This window comes from Hypomesus transpacificus, chromosome 25 (genome assembly GCF_021917145.1).
Source record: "Hypomesus transpacificus isolate Combined female chromosome 25, fHypTra1, whole genome shotgun sequence".
Classification (NCBI taxonomy): Eukaryota; Metazoa; Chordata; class Actinopteri; order Osmeriformes; family Osmeridae; genus Hypomesus; species Hypomesus transpacificus.
Genome location: NC_061084.1, coordinates 3,887,933 through 3,911,745, shown reverse-complemented (window position 1 = coordinate 3,911,745; position 23,813 = coordinate 3,887,933). Strand labels below are relative to the sequence as shown.

The following is a 23,813-nucleotide window of genomic DNA, read 5'->3' as shown; positions in this document are numbered from 1 at the left end:
GTGACACGCTGCCGTCACCCTCACCATCGACCCTTTGAAAGGGGGGGGGGCGTGTCTGCAGGAAGGAGCCCTCAGTGTTCGGCTGTGTCACCCCCCTTTTTTTAGATATCAGCGGGCGATTGGGAGAGGATCACAGCAGCAGGGGAAGAACTACCCCCTGTTATCCAAGAGGTGTTAAAAAAAACCCATCTCACATTGAGATGGTTTTCCTCAATCTGTGACAGAACAGAGATTGGATCCAGGCCTGTCAGGGACCCCGTATCCAGCATTTGAGGCGTAGGAGCTGGGCTGGTAGGCTATTGGGGATAGCCATTTGACATTCTCTCCCTGGCATTTGTGTGCTTGTCCTTGACAGTTTGTGGGCCAACAGAATCCAATGCTCAATCATTATTGTTGTTGTACATCAGGTTGCCTCTTAGATCGATGGCCTGTAGTTTGTGCACACAGATCAACAAAACCTCCACTGTGTCACGTGACTGACCAAAGTAAGGGTTCTTCTCCATAACTGTAGATTTGTAGACTGGTGATCGTTTGAAACTTTACAGATGTTCTTCACGACGGCAAAGATTCCTAGTTTAGCGAGACCATAACCCTGCCGTCTGTCAACATGGGCAAGGCACACATTCTGTAGCATTCTAGCATTTGATTAGATTAATTAAAATATCTTTGTGAATAATTTCCATTTTGTTCAGGAACTCTTATTACATTAAACACAGTATATTTGAGCACAGCTTTGAACCATAACTGTCAAATTAGCATAATCCATACAGCTTTTAAAATAGACTGTGAAGCTTAATTGTTGCCAATTCAACGCATTAACAAATTGTGCCATCTGCCAAGCAAAGAAATACATAATTTCATAAATGGAATAAGAACAAAGCAATTTATTATTTAAAAGCATCATAGTGCAGTGCAGTGAGTGAACCTTTCATTTCCCCAGATGGACAAGCAGGCTCCAAATGCTTAACAGACAGTAGTGTCAGGGCGACGGTGACAGTCACAGTCTCCACATCTGTTTGGACTGACAGGTGTTGACTATACGCCGACAGAGAGCCGCACCGCCCTTCAACTACTGTACTTGAAATCAAAACCATATCCAATTATGTATCTACATGCTTTTAAATAGACTCGCCCGGTGCCAAACCTAACCTGGAAATAACATTAAGAAGTATTATGGCCCTATAAATGTATTCCTCTGTCCGTAAGCATAAGCTTGAAATTCCGTCATGAGGGCCACACTACAGTAGCAGGCAAACCGTCTGGCAGGCCAAACATAGTTAGCGCATGCAAATAACAAGTAGGCTTTGTTGCCAAAAGGCTCCAGTTCTTCAATATTATATTCAAACTTTGAGAAGAAGAAAACCTAAAGTCATTTACAATGGGCTCATGTTCAAGAGATGTTGTTCCTCCAGGGGGCCTGGAGTCTGTCCATTACAAACATCACAGTTTGGTACAACACTGAATGGTGAAGCAGAACCCTTATTAGGAAAGGTGGGCGTGAGAGGGGTTTCCATCTCGGTAACTTGCAAATGAAGAAGTGCCTATATTATTCTCATGGTTCTGGGTGAGGGAAGGAGAATCAAGACAAAACCTGTTATGATGTCCTGTGCTTCAGGACAATTGCTTCCAACACCTCAAATTTCTCATCTTTCTTGGAACAGACATCAAAACAACTGCTAGTGGCAACAGCACTTCATCCTGACATTTGCCACCCTGTCCAACATGTTTGGGAACCAGCATATGGCATTATTTATCTTTCTTAAAATACAGTTTTGGCATGTTCATGCTTCATTGGACAGAGAAGCAGGGGAGAGAGAGAGAGAGGGCAAGACAAGCAGCAGAGGCCCCGGGCCGGATTTGAACCAAGGACTTAACCCTGTGGTTTCGAGGTCTACCCGGTGAGACACCGGCATGTGACCCAGCACACATTGTACAGTAATATATCACTGCTATGATATCAGCAGTGCAGTGTATGTTCCTGTCTGAGTCAAGTTGACTTTCAGCCACAACCAGATTACACTTGGTCCTGAAAGGCTCGCCTCTCGACTGGGTAATCAAGTTGGTCTACCCAGCGACAGACGCTAGTTTTCACATGCAATCAAATTGAATTCTAACTTTATATTTAACTCAGGTGGGCAAGAGGGGAAGCTATTTTTCAAGACAGCATAGCTAACTCACCCTTCTTAAAAGCAGGCCCTTCAAAAGACAAATAGATTGTTGGTTGAACATTAAAACGGAATATTCAAGGTTTGCTTCAAGGTCCCCCGATTAGTACTGCATTATTCTGATTAATTGGTCAACTGCAAGCTATGAGTGAAACGTTCCTAATGAAGCAAGCTAGTTGAATTATGCATACATGAAAATTGCTAAAAAAAAATTCTTTTAATTATTCCATTCCATTAAAGCAGTATGTCACGACATGTTCAAACATTTGCGAGTGTCCTGAAGTGTCAGAAATAATACCAAAAGAACAAAAGTTAATAAATAAAACAAATCTTGATCTTCCTTAGTCATTCTTAAACGTTAATGCTTTATGGGAATCTATCCCTATCTCTATCATAACGGCCAAAGTTAACTTGACCCTTGAAATGGCAGACACTGTAAAACTGTGAATTAAATAAGAGAATGAAGATCTCTAAAATGAAGAATTAGGGAACAAGCTGATAGTCTTTCGAGTGGCAAAAGTCAACAAGTTAAAAACAGCTCAATTATGTCTATGCTTAAAAGTATACCCACCTGTTGACTGAGATTTTCATGACATCTAAAAATGAATGAATCGCAATCATCCCCACATGAAAACTATTTTAAAACCTCCAGGTATGTATTTGCTCGATTCCCTCCCCCCTGTAACAGCCCATATTACATGCTGTTAACTGATGCATTATGAATGTCGATGGATTAAACAACAATCCAAACAACATTAGCATGATCTCATCAGGACCTTGTTAAGACATTACAAAACGTTCCCCCCAACACACCAGCAGCTCACTATCGTTGACAACCCTTTCAGTCGAGGTAGCACCAGGCAGGTCAGTCCCCCACATCTCTCCCTTCTCCTTACCATCATAACCGGTTTCCAAAAGTCCAAACTGCTCGAGGACTTTGACAAACAGAACCACCACCACCAGCACAGCGATCATCTCAAGACCCTCCAGGTTCATGGTGCGGGAGCCAGGGAGGTCACGGGGCGCCCATGGCCGCAGACCGCACAGGGTACTCTGCACATCTACAAGTCATTTACCTTCACTTAGAGAGACAGGCTTTCTCTGGCTGCCAGGAGACGAGTAGGGGAGGAGAGAGAGGGCGGGCGAGAGGGGAGGGAGGGGAGGGAGGGAGGAGGGAGAGAGGGGTGTGAGTGCAAGGGGGTGGGTAAGGGGGGAGACAGGGGAGGAGGAGTAAGGATAGGGAAAGAGAGGTTGGGAATAGAGGTTGGAGGACAAAGAATGTGTGGAGAGAGGGAGAACAGAGTGAAAGTGAAAAGGAGTTTGAAGGCTTGAATGAAGATTATTATGTCATTTTTTTATGAATCCCCCCAGTTGCCAGAGGGTCGGGAGCAGAGGCTTCTACAGTAAGAGCCACACTAACCCTCGACAGGGTTTCAAACTAATGATACAACAACAAACCACTAATCATCCAGAGTTCCCCAGGGTCACAGGGCTTCCCTTCAATAAACCTTCCACAGTAGGGACTGTACACACTGCTGCCTATGGAGGAGGCTGTTACAGGTACTGTTGCTAGGAATACAGTTACAAAGCTGACAGGACTACAGTTACAGTGCTATTGGGACTAAGTCATATCAGTCTGTTGTGTACTACGAGCCATGTCCTTTTTTACCATGTAGGTAACTACTACACAGTGACAGAACCAGAAGGATACATTAAGGAACTATTTAAAATAACATGACAATCTGGAAATTAAACAATAAAGTGATTTGCCAATCTGGTTTTTGTAAAAATAAACCCTCACATTGACATATTTGTGTTCACAAAATCTTTTTTAATGCCTTGCCTCTCTCTTTCATATAGTACTGTAGATTGTCTGTGCAGGTCCTTTGCAGTGGCTGAAATTGTTCACTTCAATTAGCCTTCCCTTTGAATGCCCTAATCATTCTATTAAACATGGGGCTTGATTGGAGCACAAAGGCCTCATAAATTCCCTCTGTAAAAAGGCTTTGTGACAGCTGTCTAGCATAGAGGCACCGTGGGAAGGTGGTGGGTTGCACAATTGAAATTGCACTCATCGTGCCTTAATGAAACACTTTCAACACATCACTTATGCAGCCGGTAATAAGGACGCACATTTTCCCAATAATAATTTTTAAAAATCATCCCTGGACAACACTAACAAAGAACAGGATATCATATTCAGAAAGCACATGCTGCGAAGCAAACAGGATTTCTAAGCCCATATCTGCCTTTCCTCGAAGGTGAAGACGATAAGAACCCCACGGACGCTTCCAGACAAGGACCGCCCCTTCACATGCTCAAGAGGGGGTTTCAGGAGCAGCAGAGATTGCATTTCACCATGGCAACGACCTCTGTGTCGTGAAAGCTTTTGACCAGCTCATTTAGGGTGCTATCGGTTACCTTTCTATACTGGTGGCAGCTGAGTCTGGCTCTAAATATAGTGTCCTGGCAGTTCCTTGTGTGTGTGTGTGTGTGCTGGTGGGATGTCTGAATTGGTCACGACAAGCCAGGCTGAGAGGTGGGGTTCTTGAACTAGATAACTGTATTTATCATCTTGTTTACAAGAGGAGGAGTCAAATCGTGTATTACATTCATGCTTTATTTATGAGCAAACATTTTCTGAACGGAAAAAGGCACATTTCACCATTTCCTTGAATAAAAGCGCCCCATGGCTCAGATAGCCCCTCTCAACGCCCTGCTCAACACGCCTCCAAACACAGCTTATACACAACACATCATAAATAGAATTAAACATCAGCCTGTGTCTCTGAGAAATACCTCCAAATACATTTTCATCAACCCTCAAATGGCTCTCAGACGTTTCCTCGGAAAGCGTAATTATAATCCCTCGGTAATCTTAATGAACATAATCAAGACCTGTTCGACCTGATGCCGTATGCTGCCTGACACTTCGAGCCGTGTGTGATTGGTGGTGAAGGTAATTAGACAGAAGCTGGGGCTTCATTAGAGCGGCGAGGGGCTACCTGCAGTTCAACCCCTCTGACGCTTCCAGTGTCCAGACCTGGAGGACACAAGGCAGGAAGGACTCCCAGTCTGTGCAATACTGTCGAATACAGATCTATAGAATTGTATGGTAATGACTTGTTATGCTGTAGCATTCTACCTTCGCATCTCTTCAGACATCACCTTTAGTTGACCTTCGCAGTCCAACACTGAAGCCAACACACCATCATGGAGAGTTGTGTGGAACGCTCCCTATGGTCCTCCACTCGACTTCTCTTTCTCTCCTTTCATCTTTTTTTGGCCTCAGTTTGAGAGGAGCAGTAAGAGCACTTGCCCTTGACGCTGGCGTGTCCAACCCTGGTCCAAAAACGGGACCACTTTTTTTCCGATCAAAGTTTTCCACAGAGAAGATACAAACCCAGCGGAAGGTAATTGCGCCTCATTGGTCCTAAAGGGATGGTCAAGCTAATACATGACAAAAACTCTCTAGCTGGCCTAAGAAAAATATACAGTAAGAACGGTATCCACAATAGAGTTGTTTTATCATATCAGTGTTGTATTTTCAATCCTTATTCCCATTCTCACCTGACTTGACTCAACTTACTTGTCCTAATCTCAAGGTTGCTTTCAAGACCCCTTGACATGTTCTCCCACAGAAACATAGAACAACACAAGCAAAATGCTTTTCTGCGACTAGTGAAATTGAGTTAATATTGGATTTTACACCTGTGAAAAATGTTACTGAGAGGACAGAGCTGCTACGAGGCATTAGAACAAATTAATGTCTTCCATTTGTTGCTTGAATAACATAAGAAGGCCCCACTGGCCTGTAGCCTTTGTAGCAATACGGTTAATTGCAAATTAATTTCATTTGGCTCAAGATAACTTGCAAGTAATGGATTAAGGAACAATGTCTTACGAGACTAATTTGTTCCGTAAGGTGTTTGCCTGTACAAGGGACACGGCTGTTGTAAACATGCTGACAGGCAATTCAAACACAATGAAATTACAGTATCACCCAACAGGTTGAACACATGGACCTGACCTATGAGTCATTTTCACAGGGGTGGGTGCAAAGAAAAGAGAGGATCTTTTGAGGTAAATGAAAGTGGCTGAAGAATAGAAAAGAAAACAATAATGGGGAAAAAAATACAAAATAAAAGCAATGACCTTCACTTGTCGGGCATTAAAATTCTGAGAAATCCGGAAATATCCTTAACCACTGTTTCCTATGACAGTATCTTCTGAAGGACAAGTTACATAAAAAATACTCCATCTTTTGCCATTGGAAAGGGTTGAGCTGGACAGCTGGGAGCTCATAATCAGTGAAAAGAAAACAGAACTGGTCTTTGCTGCCAGTTAATGAACAAGCCAAATTAACACCCATTTGTACAGCTTGGAGGAAATATACAAACACCGTTGACACTTCTAGCTTGCAAGCTGGATGCTACATACAACCTAATCGGTCATCAGAGAACAGGCCAGATGTAGTGTTTATAGGATTCTACAGGTCGATCACTTCAGCAGTACAGCTACAAGCAGGGGTTTCACCAGCAGTTAACAGAGCCTATTTTTGAGAATTTGCCGCCATCTTCTGGACATTGTAAGGAGCACTAGGGTTAGGAGGGTATGTAAACATAGTAGATCGGTGCTGACAGAATACCATCTGATTCTTGCTTGAAAAAGCTTGTACCACACACAGTGCCAAGTAGTTGTACCGCACGCACACAGACACACGGTAACCTCTGAGCCTACAGTCTATTTTCCAGTTGATTTGAATGTAATATTCATTTTGTCAATACAAATGATAATGATTTGAAAAGCCCAAATAAACTGAATGACATGAAGATTGCGTGAACACAACTCGCACAAAGAAGTTAACGACAGTTAACACAACATCCACCGAGAATTGAAGACTCATTGCCACTACTGCCTGTGAGCTACCAAGGAAACCTTTCTGATATGCAGTGTCATGCGTCAGGCCCTGCCCTCTGTCATCCCAAAGCTGCTCCCCAAGGTTGCTAGCAGGCCTCAAGCTGTTCAGAAGGGATCCCTCGGCCATGACCTTGCATAACTTAGTCTGCCTCCTGGCCCGCCTGCGAAGGCACCCTGAGAGGGGCTGTAGACCATCATCCTGGCCTCGGCTCTCTCTACACTGGCCCCGGAACCCTGAGGAGAAGCAGTGATTAACTGCAGTAAAGCTAAGTGCTGGTCAAAAAGCACCCGGTGTTAGGAACGAAAGCAAGCTTAAGCTTGTTCTTGTCCTCCCCCCTCAAAGAAGACCTCTGTGACCGCGCCGTTTCAATTTAAATGCAAATTTGGAGAATGTGTCACCGTGCCAGTGGCTCCGAAGTGACTTTGAAAAAGAAAGTGTGCGGAGCTCACGCCGTTAAAGAAAATAAGAGATTAGGTTTGGAGATAGGTTAAAAGAGCAGTCTAGATGTATCTACCATGTACGCATTTTGTATTTCAAAATATATTTCAGAAAATAGAGAGATCTATTCCATCCCTCTTCAATAGACCTGGTGCCTTTGCAATGTCAACAACTCCACTGTAGGTGTCTGAGAGTTTTGTCGCACAAAAACTGCATTACCCTGCAACAGGAGTGTGTTCATCGGAGAACAAACATTCCCAAAATTACAGATAGGAGCTCTGTTAGCCATCTGTTAGCCGAACACAATGTGGTTCTTTGAAATTGAAGATCCATGCAAGAGTGCTGTTGAACTGAGAGATTCTCGATCTTTCCCAGAACCAACTTGGCTACAGTTAAGAAAACTTCCGTCAGTTTGACTAATGGTTGAGGTTAAACACTAATAGAGCCAGTACAGGTCTGTGGTCTGCGTTTGGCCTGTGGTTCGTTCTCAGCCATGCAGGAGCGGTCTTTGTGGCACGTGCATTAGTCAGGGCCCCCGTGTCCACGAGGCACCTTAATCACTCTGAGATTACAGTGAGGTCATAAAAAAGAGCTGTTCCAAGAGCGCAGCTATGAATACAGAGCCTGAATAGGCTGTGAGGATTACTAACACCTCCTTTCTGCTCTTTCTCCCCGGGTCTTTATAAAGAACCATCATAGATGATGGAATGAAGAATTAATTAATTAACTATTACATATAATATAATAAAGAATTATATATAAACTCATACAGAAATATATTATGCTCCCTAATACATTTGGTGTCATACCTGTTCCTTTCAAGGCAGCTGTGAGAGAGCACTTTCCCACTTTCAGGGTATAAAGTCAACACTGAGAATGAAGGCAAGTGAGAACCGTTCAGTATGAAGGCTGGGCGTCACCCTGGCTTGAAGGGCGACCACAGGTGGCGAGGGTGCCCTGGGTTCTGTGGCAGCTGCTCTCGCCGCGGTCGGCCCCCGTCTCGTTCTGTTGTGTAAACACCAGAAGGTCAGGAACGACACCGGGCCAGCAGCTAGAACCATCCAGAACCTCTATCTCCAAACCCCACCCAGCCCCTGCAGTCAGGGAACTGCAAAACAAACACGGGGCAAAACAAACACGCCGCTGCGTGATTATCAAGCAGTATGCAGGAGAAAGGAAAGCGCTGTTGTCGTCAAGCCTTTCCCAGCTGGTTTTACTCAAATAAGAGATAGCAGAATTGCAGGAGCGTTCAGCGTAACTACTAATGGTCGTCAAAACAGGACAAGAGCATCATTGGAGCTGTGGCCCTTTTGATAGCACTTAAAACACAAAAACAAAGCAAACTATCCATTTACCAAACAGCACTACCTGAGTCATAGTTGATGTTTTTGCTCTCGGAGAGTTAGTGCCTACACCCACCAGGCATCACTCCTACGACTACGGTGGCGGGGGCCGTGTGGTGGTCGGCCGCGTGACGTGCGGGCGTGCTAGCGCTAAACCCACGGAGAGAGCCCCAGTCACCATGCCAGTCTTTTCACCCTAGGTCCCATGTGGTTCAGGGACACTCAAAGCAGATCGGAGCTGGATGGCAGGGCTCATGAGGGCACTGGCTGTTCACGAGGGAACAAGAGGCTTGGATAATTAAAGTGGGTGGTGGAGTTGCACTCAGTCCGTAGAGGGTCTGTGTGTTTACCAGTGATTCGTTAGTTCCTCCCCAGCCAGTTAGGTCCCACGAGACATCAAATGAGCTAAAAAAAAAAACATTAAGAACGTGTGCTGTGCTCGTGCACACAAAGACATAGGTTTATCTAAACATACTTGATAAAAACTTCTGCTGCCCATTAGTGCCTAAACTGTATATCCTCCCGATACAATAACATATTGTAGCTCCTACTAGTGACTGGGGTTCAATGAATGCAAATCTCAAGTCAAATGTTTTATTACTTAGCCTAGAAGGGTAACCAACTGTTCAAAAACCAACTGTCCAGTTCAATACAGTTCATTCATTATTTTGATATTAATTACACCAAAATGTAATTTAAATCTTCCCTCTTAATACACAAATACAATAACTGTACTACTCCACAAAGTGAAAATAAAAAATACTTAAAGTCCTGTCCTGTTTATGCTGTTGATATGGAAAAGAGAAGTTAAACAATTAGCTACCCAGTGCGTCTACCTAGGCCTCATGGTAGAACTAGGTTCCTGCGAAACCTGCTTACACTGCAGAGTCCACACTGTGATATATAGCTTCTGAAACTTCAGTAGACCTCACCATTCATTCTGCTTTCAGCCCCCCTCACACAAACCTCTGGTGAAATATGCCCTATTGTCCGAGATGATCCATTCTGTCTGTCTAGCCACCCAACGACTAAGAATAACTTTAGACAGCTATAGTCTTTCACTCATGATGTGCTAAATATTTGATCTTACTAAGACAATAGGCAATAGGTTTTAGTTTTATGGTGATGTGCCATAAGTGACATATTGATTATCGTTTGAAGGTGTATGGATTTACTCTAACCCTCTATATAATTCATAAAACACAAGAAGTAAAGGCTCTCCAGGGTTTGGCTCGACTGTATTACCAATTTCATGGACGGCTGGTCTGGCACACTAATTTCATAGGGACTATCCCAAAAACCAGCAGCACATTACTAACAGGCATGTGTAGTGGAGCACTGAAGGATGGAGATCCACCCCAAAATGTGGCAGACACACATGCTACTTTGAAAACCCAGCAACACAAACCTGGAAACATACATACAAAAAAACGATACAAAATATGCATACATATTTAATATTTGACATTAGAGAATTCTGATAACTCTCTTTGTCCCTCTTTCTCTTCCCCCTCAAACACACACACACACACAACCACAAACTGCCCCATTCCCCTGTGGCCTACCTGTCCTCTTGTGCCTTTGTTTGGGCTGGACAGAGAAGATGACCATCAAAGCCCCCATGTCTGACCCGGTGGAGTCCTGTTCTCACACGCTGGCTCTCTGTCTTCCACGAGCAGGATGAGCCACACCGCCACCAGCAGAACAACAAGCTCCAACAGGCTTCCTCTTTATATGGTCCCTGGCTCAGTGGGCAGGGAGAGTGCGACAGCAGGATGTGGAGGTGGGACTCAAACGCCTGCGCCTTCGTGGAGTTTTGAATTTTGACGCGCTCCGTTCCTACATTATGTCCCTCCTCCTATATGCCCTCCTCTCACTCCCCCTTCTCGCAGGCTCAAGCAGGAGCTTGTGTGCGGCTCTGCGCTGGCTGACTACTTTGAACCAGTTGAGCACCTAGATTAATTGAGCTATTTCTGAGAGGGAGCCAGCTACATGCTGTGGGGAATAACACCGGCACTCTTTCAACACATCCTCCTCGCAGAGATGGAGGGAGAGATGGAGGGGATGGAGGGAGAGATGGAGGGGATGGAGGGGATGGAGGGGATGGAGGGAGAGATGGAGGGGATGGAGGGGATGGAGGGAAGGGGGAGAGATGGAGGGGATGGAGGGAGAGATGGAGGGGATGGAGGGAGAGATGGAGGGGATGGAGGGAGAGATGGAGGGAAGGGGGAGAGAGATGGAGGGGATGGAGGGAGAGATGGAGGGAAGGGGGAGAGAGATGGAGGGGATGGAGGGAGAGATGGAGGGGATGGAGGGAGAGATGGAGGGGATGGAGGGAGAGATGAAGGGAAGGGGGAGAGATGGAGGGGATGGAGGGAGAGATGGAGGGAAGGGGGAGAGATGGAGGGAAGGGGGAGAGATGGAGGGAGAGATGGAGGGAAGGGGGAGAGATGGAGGGAAGGGGGAGAGATGGAGGGGATGGAGGGAGAGATGGAGGGAAGGGGGAGAGATGGAGGGAAGGGGGAGAGATGGAGGGGATGGAGGGAGAGATGGAGGGGATGGAGGGAGAGATGGAGGGGATGGAGGGAGAGATGGAGGGAAGGGGGAGAGATGGAGGGGATGGAGGGAGAGATGGAGGGAAGGGGGAGAGATGGAGGGGATGGAGGGAGAGATGGAGGGGATGGAGGGAGAGATGGAGGGGATGGAGGGAGAGATGGAGGGGATGGAGGGAGAGATGGAGGGGATGGAGGGGATGGAGGGAGAGATGGAGGGAAGGGGGAGAGATGGAGGGAAGGGGGAGCGATGGAGGGGATGGAGGGAGAGATGGAGGGGATGGAGGGAGAGATGGAGGGAAGGGGGAGAGATGGAGGGGATGGAGGGAGAGATGGAGGGAAGGGGGAGAGATGGAGGGGATGGAGGGAGAGATGGAGGGAAGGGGGGGGGATCAGAGAAGGGTGAGGAAAGGGCACATATATACAGTACATCCTGCTGTTAGCTCTGAGTGACTATAGGGTTAACTGCACTTCATGCTGTGAGAGGAGCAAAACTGCCGTTTGCATGGCGGGGAGCGAGCACCTGGTTTGAAGCATTTCATTTAGAGCAGAGACCAAAGTTCATGCTCTGTTCATTATCGGATTCATCCTCCTTCCACCAACCTATACGTGCTCAGTTCAGGTGGAAATCTGCTGTCTGCCTTTACATGTATTTTTCTAGCAGATGCTTTCATGTAAAAGGATGGACAAAAGCATATAGTGAGTACATCAGATAGTCAAGGATTATGAGGAACGAGCAAAAGTGTCTTCGCTGCAAAAAAAGGGGTTTTGCAACCACAGCAACAGAACTAAAGATAAGAGAAAGATAATATGATCAATTTCATGCAGGGGCTGTGCTTTATAGGCTGCAGAACTAGCCAATCCTGTTGGAGGGTTGATCAGCAGTCTTACACTAAGTAGCAAGTGAAATTATACAAGTGTCCAGATCTAACAGTATTGCAGTGATCAAAGCCAAGGAACAGTATGTGCTGTAAGACACAGTACAACAACATCATCACTGTCTGTTTGTAGTAATGTACGTCTGCCCCATTGAGTGACTGCACTGCTCATAAACACACCACCCTGCTTCTCAAAGCCAAAACTGCAAGAGCTGGAAAATGACGTGCCAACGGAAAAGCTTGAATATGTTAATCAAGGTTTTGTCGTCTTCCGTGATACCTCTCGGTAAACGGTGTTCTGTTCAATCAGGGTCCAAAGTCTGTAATTGCAATACTGCAATCAAAACACTTGTAGAGTAACGTCAGGGAACTGCACAGGGAGCCAGGCAATCATAAACATTGCGTTTATCGCTCCGATATACTTATCTTTCTACAGAACTACACTGACATGCTGAGTGCACAGGCATTGGCGTTTAGAGGCGCCGCAGAAGGAGCTGTCAGTAGGAACACTGAACTCTAATTTCCTCTCGTAATTTGAAGAGAAAACAGCAAAAAAATCGAAAGCTACCAAGACAAGACAGACATCAAATCAGTGTGTTCTGAAGAACACCCTGACCCTGTCTATCCTGTGTCCATAAGAGTGGATGGTCCAGGACGCCAGACGACATGTGATGTGATCAAGAGGACCCAGAGGAGTTCCACCCAGGTCAGAAGTAAACCAGAAATGAACAACAACAAAAACATCCCCAAGGTCTTTGTTATTCTTATTCATAACAAAGACGAAGGCTAAAAGAAAATAAAGGAATACAAATCTGAGAAAGGCCCTTCCGTTCTGCTCTCCATCTCTGCCGCCCCCGCAAAAAAATCTCAATTTTCAGGAACCGCATGACGGCGGTCCAATTCACTCCACGACCGCTAAACCGCCATAATCAAGTACCAATTTTCCCCCACTCTATTATCCCACTTCCTGTCGCTTGTGAGCACTTTGCCGTTCCGGCTGCCTCCCACGGATGCGTGTCAGAGAGGGTTGAGGTAGGAAGAAAAAAAAACATAGGTGTTTGCTCGTAATGAGCACATTTCTAGTATTGCGAAAGAGGCTTTGGAAAAAAGAGTGAGTGAGAGAGAGACAGAGAGAGAGAGAGAGAGAGAGAGAGAGAGAGAGAGAGAGAGAGAGAGAGAGAGTGTGTGACCGTGTGAAAAAAATATCTGTGTAGAGAGCGAGAGAGAGCGAGAGAGAGGAGACAGATGGAGAGACAAACAGATAGAAAGATGTGAGATTGAATGACAATACATGTGGAGAGAGAAAGAGAGACAACAGCAGTGACTGTCTACAGGGAGGCCCAAGGTCACAGCCCTGTGTGGCCTTCCAGTCCTGAATCTGTCTTGCAGCTCCTCAAAAGAACACAACACTAAAGCACAATCCAACACACTGTAGGGTTGGACAATAGGGCCACTAATGTGTGCAATTGCTATTCAAGAAGGGTTTCAATGGGAGAGCGATTGCAATTTGGGATCCAAATATTTAGTTAAATCGTGGGATGAAAAGGAGAATTTAACATTTGATTACATTCTGGACTATTCTGTAGTAACAGGAAGTGCTATGACACTAACTTGCACATCCAGGCCTGCATGATTGACTGCCGTTACTATCGCATAGCAGAAAAAATACCACTTTGCACTTCCCCCAAACCCTTGAATATCAGAATGACCCGAGTGAGCTTTATGTATCTGTGTCATCCAGCATCTTGGTCCTACTGATATATGGCAGAACCTGATATTTCTGAGAAATATTCGACTAATGGACATGCAGCTAATTGTTTTTGTGCACCGGGCCGAATGAATCACCTTGTTCCTACTTATCAGCTGTTGTTTAAAAAACAGGAGGATGAAGAGAATCCCAAACCTTTCATCAATAATAATGATATGCAAGCTTAACACAATTACTGTGGGTGAGTGCAACAGATTCAACTACGAGAAAGAATTGTGGAAGAGAAGGAGAGAGAGAGAATGGGAGAGAGAGAATGAAAGAGAGACTGGGAGACAGATAACAGGAGAGAGTGAACGAGGGAGAGAGAGAGCCCCAAAAGTGGAATGAGAATGAGAGCGCAAGAGAGAGCGAGAGGAGAGTGCAAGAGGGTGAGAGAAAGAATGAGATTTGTGACACAATGAGGATGAATGTGAGGGAGAGGGTGAGAGAGACCGAGAGAGAGGGAGAGAAAGTGTGAGGTTGTGAGGGAGGGAGGGATGCATCCTAAACAGATCGTTACAGAAGATCTAGACAGCCCAGAGTGAGTGAGTTCATCCTTCCCTCAGCAGTCTCTTTTCCAGTGTGCTAACCTGGCATGCAGCCTCGGTGCCCGGGTCCTACTCATTACAATAACCATCTACTTCCTGTCTGAGTGACACCTGCAGGAACCAGGAAGACATCTAATCAATACCTCTGCTGCAGCAGCATGTTCCTCTGGAGGGGAGTGAGACGATATCGACTAACAAATTAACTGACAGACAGCTAGACAGGATTTGATTCATTTGAGTCACTTGCCATTCGTTTACCTTCCGACAGTACAGTGGGACTACCGTAACTCTTCTGGATGGATTGCTGTACTGCACTGAAAGGCTGTACAGTGAAACTCGCTTAAGCTGTCTCTCCAATGGGGTTTAATATGGAAGCTCAGCTTGGACGACGAGATCCTAGGTATCCAGTGGAACTCTAGCGCCCCCTTGTGTGTCAGGACATATTGCAGGACAACACATCGGCTCACACGCAGAACCAATATTGGCCGGGTTTCCCAGATTCGTTAAGAAGCTCTTAACGCTAAGAGCGTCTTAAGAACATTCTAAGAGCGCACTAGAACACTCTTAGAACATTAAGAATATCTTAGCGTTAAGAGCTTCTTAAAGAATCTGGGAAACCCGGACATTGTCTATCTAGTCAAACACTGCTTTTGCTGTTATGTCACTTATTGTATTCTTTTAAATTAGAAAAAATGATCACCCTTGCCCTACACACACAACCATACACAAAGACAAAATCGGTATGCTCAGTTTGTCCTCAATGTCTCTCCGATACACGATGAACTTTATTCTGAAGTAAAGTGTTGGGATGTTTGTTCATGTCTTGCCTTTGATATGTATTTTGTCAATTTCAGTGTTGGAACTTACAGGGCTGTACTATGAAACAAACATTTTGCAAATATGTCTCTGCATAAGAGATAACCCTTCACCCTCAGTCAAGGTTTGAATCTAAAACAACAGCAGTGGACAAACTGGTAACTGGGGAACAAAATACAAAAGAAAGTAACTATACAGTGACACGCAATCATTGTGTTGTGGAATACATCATTGGGTATTGTGGGGTTGTGTACACTTGGGATGTGCAGTATTCCTGTTTAGACAGCAGAAGGTGCTGATGGACTGTGCCTGAGAGTTTGAACTGCACTGTTGCTGACCAACAACCACGTGTTCTTTGACAAAAAGTAACAACTATCGCAATCAAACGTTTCGAAAGAGATACAATATTTGTTCATGTGCATACAGAGACATTCACTCAATTACAGATTTGATGATGAAACCTCAGCAGGTTTGCTGCGAGACCAAACAAGCCTCAGCTGTATTAATTACTGATGGGAATCAAGACATCATCAGATAACTGAAACATCATTACGCCATAGTGGGTTTCAATCAGATAGGGGAATCAGTGTAGCATTTTGTAAAGATATTAAGTTAGAACTGCAATACGGGAGGCAGAATCAGTCGGGGAAATGAGGCAGAAGTGTGATTGTCTAATGATCCTCATTAAGCCTTCCCAGCACTGACGATCCCAGCTTGGAGGGTCCAGGCCCAGGATCCAGACCACTGGACATTAACCACCATGGGGACATCTTTACATGAAGAAGCTGGAAGCAGCAAAGCAAGAAATAGAGCTGTCGGAGTCTATTGTGGCTCAGCAGAATAACCCTGCGCTGCTATTCCATCATCCTGCCAGACAGACAATGACTGCGCTCTGCCTGCGTCTCTCTCCCGGACTCAAACTGTGTGCCCTCTGCATGGGAAATGACATCACAGCCGGGCGAAGCTGGTCTTCACCTGCTCCGCAGCGTGACGCAACTCCCGACACAGGCAACCCCATCCATGATGAGTCCTGTATCCTACACCTGCTTGGGAAAAATTGAAACCCGTCGGCCATTCTGGGAGGAGGAGAGCCGGTGTGCTGAGGAGACGCGCCCCCCGCTCAGAGAAGCGCGAGCCTGGCTCCATGAAGGGGGACTTGAGAAGCAGTTGGCAAGGGCACAAGGAGCGTCTGGGGGTGCCATTACGCACACGCCCCCCCCGCTGCCCAAAAGGAGCTCGCCACCTGCTGTTTCGAATTAAGGTCCAATTAAGACGAGTCAGAGGACATGGGGACGAGAGGGAGGGAGCAGGCGTTAAGTTGTCACGGCGGGGCGGGGGGGTGGAATAAACGGAGGCCCTTGTGTGTGTGTGTGTGTGTGTGTGTGGTTGGAGGACGCAAGAATTGAGGGCTCATTTGTGTGTGGGGGGGCGCAGAGGACGGGATATTAGTGGGATGTTTTTGAAGGGAGTGTCATTTACCACACAGCGGTTCAGCAATAACACACTCTGCTGTCGTCTGCACTACAGGCGTAGAGCTAAAAACAGATTTGTATTCTCCAATTTGCCGGTATCTTTTGTATTTGCCTTCACACAAACGTCCCATCGGCGTGATGACTTTGACCCCCACTGCCAAACACATTAATCTAGACACCCAGTGACGTTCCTGGGCCGCGGGGCAGCGGGCCAGATGGCACCCTCGTGGACGTGGGAGTGGACGGAGGGCCCTCGTGAAGCGCAGCGACATCCAGCTGCCATCAATCACTGCCAAAATATGACTGTCTGTACTGTTTGTTTTTTCCCGTTTCGAAGGGGCAGCGTTTCGACTACAGTCGTGAGGGAGAGTGATGGCACATCTTACGAGTGAGTCTCAAAGCGCTGACAGCCCATAATGGCTGCATGGTGGGTTGTTCTCTGCCACAAAGTAGACATGCCACATCCTAATAAACAAACTTCATTCTCACTATATCCTGCTGAGTAATGGGGGGGGGGGGGGAGACTTGTCTGTCAAAAGGATGCTTCTATAACTTAAATAATAACTTTAATAACTCAAATTACACAAAAATGATTTAGGTTGTTTACATTTGTCACAACATTAGAAAGCCCAAGAGGTCCTTTCAATTGGACAGAAGAAGTAAACACAAAAGTTTGAAGTGGTTGCTAAGTTACTAGCACACAGCCAATGTCCACTAAAGGCAACATCAATGAATAGCTTCTCTCAGATTTATTTACTGTTAATTGTCACCCAAGATCACAATCAAATGTGTCAAACAGCCGAGCACTGGACAAAACAAAAAACTGGAAGCAGATTCAGATCGCTATCTGATGCCCATCGCAGGCCCACCTCCTCCCATCATGCCCCACTGACCACCGTGACCCGCGGACAGACAAGGCCGGCTGGGCGCCGTCTCTGGTCGCACCTGCTCCCGCCTATCTGGGATTAGCAGGGGCCCACCTGCTACCCAGAAGGGCCCTGGAGCCTAGTCCTCTGTCACAGTCACTTACCACACCGTAACGCACCGACGGACGCAGGTCAACACCAAGCTGCCCGTCCACCTCTGACAGCAACCAGCCTTTCTGACCGTACGGAGTAGGTGCTACTGTTAGGAGACAAGGGAGGCCGCTTTGTTCCTCTGTCTGTCGCCAGGCGTGCTAACCAAGGTCAGACGTTTTGAAACCTCTACTGTAGGTCCAGAGTTGGTGCCAGGTATTGTTCCAACAGTTTCTTTGCAGTCTTTGTGATGAAATAGTGTATTAACCAGGGGTAATCACCCTGTGCTGCTGAAACACAGCATCATATCCAATAACCTGAGATGGCATTAACCGGGAAAGGGAAAGAAAAACACTGTGAAACACTTATTTTGTGAGTAAACGACCGTAAGCACGTCTGCAGCAAGCTCACTAATGAAATCATTAGAGTTATTCAAATATATACGCTGTCAAAAATAAATGCTGCAATAGAAGGATATTAATCACTCCTTATGAGTCTAGTCCCCAACTCCCTTTTGCAATATATACGTCGCTCACTTTGTTTAATGCCAGAAACACTGTTATGGCTAGTGCCTGCAAGAGACTTAACCCAATGAGGGTCTACTATTGTATTCCATCAGAGAAGGCTCATCTGATTCTTACGCGGCTGCGATACATGTAGCTGTTTGGTGAATAGAGCACCTGGTCATATAAATATCTGGTGGTATTTGGAAGCCTTAATAGCATTTCCTATATAAATAAACATGACTGAGTGTGGGGTCTTCATGGTGGAAGCAGGTCTACATGTGCATAAGGTGTTCAGATGTGTTCAGTTGATCCCTGCAGCCGAGCCCTGATCCAACTCATGTTTACCTCAACAGAAAAACGCAGCCAGAGACTAAAACCTTGGCGATGAGGCCCGATGAAAACGCAGATCTCGACAGCTGACTTTACATAAATGAATTACAGCGGTGTCGTTATTCAAGCTCCCGGAAACTGTGAGAAGCCCGCTGGAGCTGAGAAAATCGTTGGCGCCCGTCGCTCATGTCAGGTTGTCATGGCGATGAAGATTCATGCGCCGCACTTTTGGAGCACATAACTGAGCTCACTTTCTGCATAATGCCGTCCTCTAAACGAATGCAGTCCTGGCTGATGCTGAATGGTGGAGGTGTGGGGTAGCAGGGCTGCTAACCAGAGAAGGCACCCTCGGAAACTGTGTTATGAGAAACTGTGTCAAAACAAAAACCTGTCCAAAAAAAGTTATTCTGTGTGTGATTCTGGCCAATTCAATTTGCATGGCATATATACATGCACACACGTTCCATACAACTCTCTTCATGATTTCCAACTTGCCAAACATCACTGGAGCCTCTGAGAAAAAGGAATGAAATAACAGCAACAAACCAAACAGGAAACCTGCACCAGAATACCCAGGCTGAGAACAAACAGATGGAATAAAAGGTCCCCATGCGCTCCGACAATTACGAAGATGAAAGCTTTTTGTCTCCTCATTCTGAGGATGGGACAGATAGGGTACTAGAACGAAACCCAGACACCACCCCTCCGCCCCCCCCCCCCCCCCCCCCCCCAGGTCACAATCTCATCTAAAATCCATTAGCATGGCTCTGATGACAGGTTGTCACCCATCCTGACAGGTGAAACGCTAGCCGTGTCATGGATACCAGCGCCGTGGCGGCGGACCTCTTTGCTATTATTAGCCGGGGCGTCCGCTACTCGGGTGGCAAGGGGAACCCTTTCCCTGTGAGATAGCTCTTAGCAGGTAAGATAACCTGCCTGCTAGGCTCTCATCCATGTAACTGAGCTAGCTGAGCTAGCGGCAAACCCGCTATTGCTAATGAGATCTCCTCATGCCAGCTACCTGTTCCACCTCAGGGATGAGAAAAAATTAGTTTCAATTTCATCAGGTTGGGCATTGCTGTGCCAGTGCTGGATGATTGTTCTGTGAATAAGGCAGAGAGAATCAGCTTTTAGCCATGGAAACTTCAGTGGCCTACCACATGAAGGGGGGGGGGGGGGGGTGAGTATTATGAATCATAATCTTCCAAGGGGACAGCATGAAGCATGCCTAGTTCATTTTGGAAAGGTTCTTGTGTCCCTATTTCCATATCCAGCTCAGGAAGCGCCAACAGCAAACGACCGTGTGGTTACAGACCGTGTGGTTACAGACCGTGTGGCTACAGACCGCGTGGTTACAAACCGTGTGGTTACAGACCGTGTGGTTACAGACCGTGTGGTTACAGACCGTGTGGTTACAGACCGTGTGGTTACATACCGTGTGGTTACAGACCGTGTGGTTACAGACGAGCTTAGTCAGTGAAGTGGATGCTGTGTTCTTATCCCGTCACGCCGATTCAGTTACAAACCGCCTCGCAAAAGAAGCCTCACAAACAAAGCCGTGATTAATGGGCGCCGGTGGCGTGGTGGTTCCGAGACAGTGGCGGTGTTTTAACAGATTGCCTCTGCAAAGACGGCGGTGTAAATGTCAGCTGGAAGGAGGGAGTGCGATAGGGTCGTAAACTTTGGGACGACGCAGTCACCGAATGGTCTGGTTTGATTAAGACGGTCTAGATGGTTCAGATATAATGAGTGGAGGCAATAAAAAAATAAAAAATTGGGGTGGCTGTCTGGATGGTAAATGGCTTGAAGTTAAACAAAAAGTTTGTGGAGCCACAAGTTTGCACTTTAAGATTATTCATATTCTTGCATTTAACAAACTGGCCAAAGGGGGGAAAAGCAATCAAGTGTAAGACAGATAAAATAACTGCATATATCACAAGGTCTTAGACAATATCCTTTGAGACAACCACTAACTCCGGAAGCCATGTGCTGAAACTCAGGGAAAACCAATGGATGGCAAACTGTCACGATTCATAACAAGCTGCATATTGCAATGCATTTCCCCATCTTGTCATCCGTATAACCACACTTCAGACCTGTTCTGTATTGTCTATGTCCTTGTTGAAATATGCAATTCCGACCATACAAAAGGCATTCAACTTCTCAGCAGAATCATGCATGCACAGTAAAGACATTGTGCCCATCACTAACTAGGTTATGGAACCTGAGTTCACGATCATACACAATGCATGAGGTTACCAGAGATATGCCACTGAATTATGCATTGACTATCAAGGTTGTGCTCACCAGATGCCTCATTTGGTTTACAGCACTTCGGACGAAGCGATTCTGTTCAATTGAACACATGTTTAACACTCCCCTTGGGATTGCCGGTTAAACGGTAGAGATCATCTTAGGGCTCAGGGATCATCACAAGTGTTGATGCTGGGAGATGTAGTTCTTAATGATTGGTTTATGGCTCATCGCGCACACTATCCTGTAAGAGGTGTGCTAAAACTACAATAAATACACTCAACGCATCAGTCGGGCACAGATCTCAGACAGGAAGTAGTGGGTATGACAAACTAGGGTACAGCTTGTTACCTGTGTGCAGACAGTACAATCACTTCTCATGACTCACACACTAGCTAAAACACACACACACTGCCTAACACCCAGTTTACTCCCTTTCACACAGTGAGCAACACACCCCAAGGCCTGTTAATGTCCTTAGTGACTGCAGTTCATCGTCCTCCATCTCTGTTGGAGGATGGTCCTTCCCCCAAGGACTGCTCTCCTATCCATCATCTGAGCACTAGGCCCCTCCCATCCTCTGAACTGTCCACGAGTCCCAGCAGAACCCCCAACACTAAGCCCCTCCCATCCTCTGTCCTGTTAAGGGACGCCAGTAACATCACAGAAACTTAGGCACATGGCCCACAGATCCTACCAAACTGTCCCAGGGCACAGAGAAATCCAAATTATATTACCTCTGGGTTTGTGAGTCACTGTGTGAGCTTGTGTGTGTGTGCGCATATGTAGGCTTAGCATAAGGACAATTTAATATATACAATTATTTTGCAAGTAATAACTTTAGCTTTCAAATAACCTGGTTACAGACAATGTTACCAAGACAACTCGATCCGTCAGCGGTGAAAATATCAGAGGGTCTGAGGTTAACCTAATCCAGGCTGATGAAATATCCCTTCGAAATATCTAAACAAACCTGATTTGTTCAGGCGCCAACAGAACAACTTGGTTACCTTCCAGCTCAAATCCATAACAGTCTCCCGCAGTAGCTGCTACCACAATGAAAAACCAAACAGCGCCTCTACTAAGAAGCCCTGGCAGTCACTCCCCGATTGAGCTTAGCGAGTCATAAAATGAATATCTCAATGCCAAGTTACAGGGAATCTGTCTGGACCCAGGCCAGGCCAGAATCAATGGATTTCATTTCTCAGGCTCATCTGAGGCATTATTATAATGTCTTTAAAATCGAACCAAGTGAATATGAGCGCAGATCTGAGGAACTCCTTGCTGGCAGGAATATAACACAATTCATTATGAATTAGATGTAAAGTCCATAAAATGGAAAGGTATTGAAAAGATGACGAGGCCAATTTCAATTGGCCTTGAAACAGACCATGGCACATCCTGCCTCTTTCTTGACAACAGTTTAAACACTGTCTAAACTAAAACTAAAGAAAACTGCCCTTCCATCCGAAAGTTCAGGTCAGGAAAGCCAGTTGGTAAAGAACATTCTACCTGTTCCCTGTGACATTATAATGCAGTATTCTTGGAGCTCCTGCCAGGCTCAGGAGGAGAGCAAATAACTTATATTGATATCTGTTCTTCTATACTCTTTGAGAAGTCACAGAGGGGGGTCTACAGTATAGCACGGACATAGAAACGCTCACATGTTCGAGCTTTATGATAAAATGTTTATGTTTGACATGTATTGAAACGATGTGTGCTTTAACTATGGCCTCGAGATATAAAAAATAAGTTAACTTGAGGACTGTTAGTGAAACAATCAAGAGTATAAACATCAAGTAGAACTCATGGTTATCGCAACTAGGCATAATGTGTTGCTAGCTATGGACTAGGCGGTAACTACAGGTCATGAATAAGGTATCAAATAATCACATCACCAATGACCTGACTGAGGAGAAGTAAACAGTATCGGGTTTCATATTCAAGGCTGAAATATTTGACCGAATTTCTGATGTGTAAATGCTAATTTGAAGTATGTTAATATTCATGAAGTAGAGTTGAAAACCCCCAAAAAGACTGAAAGAAAACATTAAGGAGAAAAAATCTGTTCCAAAACACTTTCCAAAAGGCCAGCACAACAATTGTTTCTCGCGTTGAAAACCTCCACTAACAGCTCATCATTGTCTCTGCCCTGGCGTGTTTACACTTGGATGTTGCAGCAGCGATGGCCGCCGCGGTCCTGTCAACGCGATGTGACTCGGCGGGTCACCCTGCGTCATCGTTGTGACAGGTAGCCGTTGCCGTCGCCATCTGCTGTGGAACCGACGTCTCAGGGAGCTCCTCAGCGGTTGTGCGAGGGAACAGGGAGGCATGACGCACAAATAACTAACATGGAGGCCCATGTAGAACCCCAGACACTGACTGAACTGGGGGTTTGGTTGTTTACTTACAGAAACTGTTGGCCTACATATGGGAGTTTTTCCTTGTCTTCCTTGAGGGTCTTAGGTTGCTTAATGTGCAGTCATGTTTCACACTTTCACAGGTGTCATGTCTCAACAACCAGACCTTTGGTTTAAATTATTTGGGTCAGTCCTAGTTCTGAGGTCTAAACCTTGATGTCTTATGTTACTTAAGGTGCAGATCTATGGTCATAAAAGAGTTATAAATGAGAAAATAATAAAAGTGACTCATTTATTTGACTTCCAGATAAACTGTACTTGTCATATGCTGCACATATTGTGAAAAAACATAATTACATGTACTTAAACTGCTCAAGGAGGACAGGGTTAGCTACACAAATAAGCCCTTTGGCTGCCCCTGACTCACACTCCACAATGATCGTCTCTCAGGTCACTAGTAGGCTGATC

The 23,813-nt window shown here is 45.7% G+C and overlaps 1 protein-coding gene across 5 annotated transcripts in view; it reads right to left on the bottom strand.

Annotated features, from left to right (window-relative positions):
• The window catches only part of kcnip4a (potassium voltage-gated channel interacting protein 4a), a 95,528-nt gene that overhangs the window by 34,924 nt on the left and 36,791 nt on the right, over positions 1-23,813 (bottom strand). The window contains exon 1 of one of the 5 annotated variants that reach the window (XM_047048932.1): positions 10,433-10,802. The exons of 3 other annotated variants lie outside the window; for them this stretch is intronic. In XM_047048932.1, the coding sequence (XP_046904888.1) occupies positions 10,433-10,490 (58 nt within the window). In that variant the 5' untranslated portion in view covers positions 10,491-10,802. Of the gene's footprint in view, positions 1-3,061; positions 3,197-10,432; positions 10,803-23,813 lie in introns of those variants that run through there. One more of the 5 variants, XM_047048930.1, reaches the window with a different exon arrangement.